At 60.6% G+C, this 6222-nt stretch overlaps 1 protein-coding gene across 1 annotated transcript in view; it reads right to left on the bottom strand.

The window, feature by feature from the left end:
• Positions 1-2943: 2943 nt before the first annotated feature.
• AHCYL2 (adenosylhomocysteinase like 2) overlaps positions 2944-6222 on the bottom strand; it is a 3750-nt gene continuing 471 nt past the window's right edge. Inside the window, exons 2-6 of the mRNA XM_035340108.1 lie at positions 5946-6134; positions 5607-5675; positions 5455-5533; positions 4505-4625; positions 2944-3111 (exon numbers count right to left, since the gene is read on the bottom strand). Coding sequence (XP_035195999.1) covers positions 3105-3111; positions 4505-4625; positions 5455-5533; positions 5607-5675; positions 5946-6134 — 465 coding nt within the window. The 3' untranslated portion in view covers positions 2944-3104. The remainder of the gene's footprint in view (positions 3112-4504; positions 4626-5454; positions 5534-5606; positions 5676-5945; positions 6135-6222) is intronic.

The raw sequence follows: 6222 nt of genomic DNA, 5'->3' as shown, positions 1-6222 counted from the left end.
GGGGGGCTATGGGGCTGCCAGCACCCCCCATTTCCACCATTTGGGGTACAGGCGACTGCCCGGGGTGGCCTGGATACGAAGGGAAGGAGAGGGGTCCCCCTAGGAGGGGGGGGTCTCCCCCTTGCTCCCCCCTGGAGCCCCCAGTGCAGGTGGTTGCTTTTAGGGGCGACCCAGTGGGCACCGCGCTGGTGCTGCTCAGCAAACGCCGGTGGCACCCAGCACCCAGCAATGGGCACCCAGCACCCAGCAATGGGCACCCAGCACCCAGCACCCAACACCCCGCATGGCATCGGTGCTGCTCCGGCCCCGTGGTGTTTGGACTTTTGCTCTTCAGCAGTGGGAGGTGACGGAACGGGAGCAGCGGCGATAACGGGAGCAGTGGAGATAACGAGAACCGCATTGATACTGGGAGCAGCGGTGATACTGGGAGCTGTGGCGATAACGGGAGCAGTGAGACTGGGAGCAGTGGTGATACCGGGATGTCCCTGTGCCCGCTGCAAGGCCAGCACAGGAGCCACAACAGTCCCCGGGGCCACAACATCTCGGCCGCCCCAAGGACGCTCAGCCCCATGGACGGCGGCCCCGTCCCCCTCCCTCACCCCCCCACGTCCCAGATTTGGGGCATTTCTTGTTCCCAAACCCGGGACGAGGGACACAAGTCACCGCCCGCCGCCGCCACCCCGAAACACGCTCCGGAGAAGCTCGTTTTTCCAACGTTTTATTTGTGATTTTGAGATTACAGAGTCTTTATTGCTGATCTAATACAATCACTCATACATTAATATTTAAAACACCCTTCTGAAAATGTTACGATGGCAGAGTTCTCGTTTCCCCACGGCAGGCTGACGACAGTTCTGTCTCGCTGTTAAGTTCAGAGCAGAATTATTTTCCTTATACAATTTTGCTGGTGTTACCTAAATCTCCTTTTCCTAATTCTTTAAAAATGTGTTACATTAAAAAAAAAAAAAAGAGAGAAAAACAAACCCAAACCCAAACCCATCACACGTTTAATTTAGAGATGATCACAGAATATGATTCCAGATCGATTAGGAAAAGCCAAGCAAGCGAAAAAGCTTACAGAAGCGGAACGACATGGAGAAGAGCTTTAAAAATCGAAGGGGGGTGGGGGGGGAAGCCAGGTGGGGCGATTTTTTAATTTATTATTTATTTTCTCCTATCTACCTGGAAGATAAATCTTAAAAAAAATCGGCACGAGCGACTTGGCGGACGAGGCCAGCGCCCCCGCGTGCTGCGCAGGCGACGGAGGGCGGCGGGCGAGCTTCCTCGGGGCAGGGTCGGGGACCCGAAGGGCGCTCAGCGCGACGCTGCAGCCGCCGTCCCCGAGGGAATTAAAGCCTTGCCGCCGTCGCGGGGGGCGAAGGCATCACGAGCACCCTGGGCACGCCAGGCTGGGAGAGGGATTTTGGGCTACGGGGAGCGGCGGAGCCCTGGGGCGGGCTGCCACCGTCCCAGCCCCGGGAAAGACCCGACCACGGAATCTGCAGCAGCTCGGGGTGGGCTCCTCCCAGAATTTTGGATCTGGCTGAGTCGCGAGTTGAGAGAATTTCGAGTTCGTGGTTAGCGACGGGTCCACGACGCGTCCCTCGCTTCTCTCGTCTTGACAAATTTCGGAGAAGCTCGGAATAAAAAAGTGAAGGAGAAAGCCTGCCCCGGAGGGGAGCACCGTGCGGAGAAGCCGACCGAGGCCTCGCCGCCAGGAGCCGTGGGGAGGACGTGGCCGCAGGGACCGCGGTGCCACAGCTTCTCCTTCCTTGTGCGTGAGCGAGCCGCCTCGGGGGAGTCTTCACGAAGCCCACGAGGACAAGACGAGGATCTCATGGGGGACTCGGGCACCGAAGCAGCAACCAGAGGATAAACAGAAGGCTTTTGTGCTCCCAGGGTCGGCAAATTCACTTGACAAGGGCCACGTTCTCGGGACGACACCGGTGAGACACGCCTGGTCGCAGCGCTGGCCTGGGCTCAGACGAGCGGCGGTGCCAAATTTGCCGTCCGTCGACTCAAACACATCAAGGTTTGATGCCACTGACGGGTTTCTGTGATTCCGAACTCTGAATCGGGGGGGGGGATTGCTCCGGAGTACATCTCCTAGACTCGAAGGGGATCTCCTGATTTATCACGATAACGGACAAGTATTACCAGAAAATGAGCCTCCGACGACTCCCAGCGAGGACTGAGACCCGGCGCGCTCTGGCTGCGTTCCGGAGAAGCGTGAGCAGCACCCGTCGGCGGCGGTGCAAGGCCCCACGAGGAAAATAGCTTTGGTAGCACGGCAGAAGGTTGGCACTCGGAATGGAAGCAGCAGGACAACGCCGCGGAGCGGCTCGGCGGGGAGCGGGGCTGCGTCCACGCCGCCACCTCCACGTCTTCGGGGGGCTGCCGGGGGCACCCCCAGCTGGCAACGCGCGGCCCCTTCCTTACAGCTTTCAGCAGAGTGAAGGTGAAGTTCATCAAGGCGCCGGCAGAGCCGTCCCGGGGGCAGCTGAGCAGATTTCGGAGCCGTTTCGCCAGCGGTCGCTGGTGAGTTCGCTGCTTCTCCACCAGCAGCATCCAGAGCAGACAGGGTTTTTTTTACTGCATTTCAAACAGCACGGGAGATGAAACCCCAGCACTCTCCTCCTTGCTCCAGTCCCTGCAGCTGCCTGGGATCCTGCTCTGCTGGAAGAAGCGTCCGGGACCAGAAGCAGGGCACAGCCTCGCGCCTCCCCTCTGCCTGCACGCGTCGGAGCAGCGGTGACAGCGGACGGCGCCCGGTGCCCGGCAGCAAAGCGGCTCCAGCAGCTTCTTCCTCGCCCCGCAGCACTCGCTCCCCATCCTCCCAGCCCCGGAAAGGAACAACAGAAAGAGAAAAACGAAACAAACGGAAAGGAATCAACCGCCTCCCAGTCCCGCGGCAGTACAAACACCAGTGGCAGAGGCCGCACGTACAGTATTCTAATTTAATAAATAAATAACCTAACACACTGTCTACTACATGAGCAAGCCCGGCTCTAACTTAGGAAGCTTGCACGGTTTCATCCTGTACAGTAGTTGAGAAAAGACTTGGGTTCTCGTTCCTTATGGTTCTGGCCACGGCGGCAGGAACTTTAATACCTGGGGGAGGGAAGAGAAAGCGAGGATTCAGCCCGGCGCTGCGCACACCTCATGGCACGCTCCCCCGGGGCAAAAACCGCGTGTTTCAGGGGGGTGGACGCCAAGAAAAGAAGTGATGTCGGAAGGGACCCGGTGCTCTCCTCCTCCCCCACAAATGCCGCATTATATTTAGCCGCCTGCCCTCGCTGCCGGGTGCTTTGACTTCCTGCTTCGGATGCGGGAAGGGCAAAATTCACCGGCTCAGGAAGTGGGGGAGATGCAGGGAAGGTGTAAACGCCTTCAACACACACCCGAGCCTTGCTCCAACAGGCTGAGGTTATCAAAAAGAACCTGGAGAGAGGCTCTGGGCACTGGCAGCTCCGAGGCTCACCGGCTGGGAACTGCAGGGAGAAAATCCCCGCCACAACCGAAGCCGCGGGTAGCAGGAGCCCAACTGCCCCTTTTTATCTGGAAAAAGAGGCTCTGCGTGCACCCGGAGATCTCCTCTCGCCCCCAGCCCCGAGCGGTCAGGCCAGGGAGCTTTGGAAAAGCTGACGCTGCGCGGGCGGCTTGGGTTTCTGCGGCTGCAGCTGTCGAGCACGCCCCGGCCCCGCGGCGTGGGCACCGCGCCACCCGGGGCTGCCCGCAAGGTCGGGGCTGCAGCACGGCCCTGGACCAGGGCGAAGGCAAATCCCGTGGGAAGCTCCCCGCGGTGCTGGCAAGGCAGGACCTGGCCACGCGGCAGCACTGAAGCTTTGTTTGTACACGGCACGGGGCAGGAAAAACGGTCGGGATCTGGCAAAACACGCTAAACCCCAAGAACCGGAGGGCTTCGGTACAGCACTGCTCTCCCGCGGGCACTGCAGACCTGAATGCCCGGTGCTGTGCCAAAAAATGCCTTTTTCTGCACAAAAACATCAGGGCTGCAGCCCGCGGGCTGATCTGCGTGTGTGCAAAGCTGTCACGGCAGAACGTGAGCTGCCTGGTTGGCCACAAAGACGCCCCGGACCTGGAGCCTGGAAGGAGAAGGGGCTCGGATCCAAAATGATTATTTTTCTGGGGGGCCAGCCCAGGCTTGCCTGCGAGCTCAAACGCTGCCCTGTGCCAGCCCGGTGCTCGCCAAGCTTTATAAATAAAGCTGCTAGCTGAGTTGGCCGAGGGCACCGCGCTGAGCTTCGCCCCGTCCGGGTGACAGCTGCCGCCGGACACCAGGGGCTCGCGTCCCGATGAGCGCCCTGCGTCGGCTCGAACCGCGCCGCCCCCGTCCCGTCAGGGGATTTAGCAGAAAGCCCACGTCCTCCCCGCGGGATGAAACGCTTAATCCCCTCGTTCCCCCCTCGTTCCGACGCCGCGGTCCCAACCCAGTCCCCGCGGGCTTGCCGCGGACGAAAGGCGGCGCTGGAGCGAGCGGCACCTGTAGTAGTTGGGTTTGAAGGGCCCGTTCTTGTTCAGCCCCAGGTACTTGGCTTGCTCGTCGGTGAGCTCTGTCAGGTGCGCGTCGAATGTCGGGAGGTGGAGACTCGCCACATATTCGTCTGAAATGATTTCAAGCCTCGGGAAATTAGGGGGGGGGAGCGGCAAGCCGGTCCTGGCCTCTGCTGCGTCCCCAAGCCCTGGCAGAGGCACGGACATCCGTAAAGGGCTCGGTGCCTTATCAGCTCCCAGCGCTGGAATTTCGGGAGACTGAGGGGCTGGGCACGCTGGCACCACACCGAGCTGTACTTTGGGTGGCAGCCACATTCAGATCTGGGTCTGGAGTCAAGCTGAGGTGCCCAAACCCAGCTCCGTGCCCCTGAGCAAACAGCAGACGTGCTACCGTGAGGCCGGAGTTCAATTCTGAAGCGAGAGCTGTGGCCCCCTACGAGCTCCACCGTGATGAAGGCAGCAGGCTGTCCCACTGCCTGGCTGCCCTGCCGAGGCAGGCGACACCTAACTTACACCCAACCTAGGGACAAGCTGCACCCGGTCCCCAAAAAACTACAATTAAGCCGCAAAAAGATGGGTTCTGCGGCAAAACTGTGGTCCGTACAGCTGTGTGCTCGGTGGGGTCCTGCTGGCAGAGCTGCTGGCAGGGACCGCGTGTCCTCACGGCCAGCTAAGGGAGCTCGGCGGGCACAAAACCTCCTGAATCGGTACGGGCGAGCCAAGCGTGGCAGCCTGCTTCCCCCAGGTGGGGCGGGGAAACAACGCATCCAGCTCCGAAAAGAGCCAGGACCCAGCAGGAGGAGCTTGCTGGAAGACCCCGAGCTGGGCAGGGAGGTGGACAGGAGAGCCCAGGGGGCTGTGACACCCCGCGGCCAGCCCAGCCCGGCCGAGCCTCCCATCTGTTGGAACAAAAATAAAAGGAAGAGAAGCACGGGTTACCCATCTTCTTAGGCAGCAAGTAGACGTCTTGCTTGTAGCGGCCCTCGGGAGCGTTGTACAGCTCTATCAAAGCCAGAGCCTGGGTGGAGAAGACCCTTTGGTGAGTTACCGCAGCCCGCCGCGGAGCGCCAGGCGGCCCGAACCCCGCTCACCTGCGTGGTGGCGGTGATGGAGAGCACGAAGGTGGGGACGGTGGAGCAGCTCAGGTTCAGCAGGCGGCCCTGGGGAGCAGAAACCTGCTGTTAGCCCTGCCTGGTGCCAGCAGCAGCCTGAAACCCTCCACGGGAAACGCCTCCCGAGGAGCTTTTCTGCGTCCCAGAAGCTCCTCAGCCAACACAGGGTGAAACCAACCCCTTCCAGCAGAGGGCCGGCTGAGCGCGGAGCCCCACGAGGGGATTTCTGGCAGCGTTTTGGTTCCCCGCTGTGCCCAGCCCTGCTTTTCTCCGTCCCCAGGCAGAAAGCAGGCTGCAGTCCCTCTGTAGGCAACTCACCTCCGCCAGGAGGACTATCCTTTTCCCGTCCGGCCAGATGACGTGGTCCACCTGGGACCTCACCCTCTCCCAGGTCAGCTCCGGTGTGCGCAGGCTTGCCTGAAACACGGCGACAGAACCGTTAAAGCCCGGGCCGGAGAGCAGAAAAAGAGAAGCTACAGAAGAGGAAGGGAAAGAGGAAGCACCTCGCTGACATTATTAGTTTCCTCTGGGACCGGTGGCAGCCCCAGACCGATGAAACCTTTGTGAATCATCACCTGAAAATGTTTTTTTTTTT

This window comes from Oxyura jamaicensis, chromosome 1, assembly GCF_011077185.1.
Source record: "Oxyura jamaicensis isolate SHBP4307 breed ruddy duck chromosome 1, BPBGC_Ojam_1.0, whole genome shotgun sequence".
Lineage (NCBI taxonomy): Eukaryota > Metazoa > Chordata > Aves > Anseriformes > Anatidae > Oxyura > Oxyura jamaicensis.
This window is presented reverse-complemented; position numbering and strand designations above follow the sequence as displayed.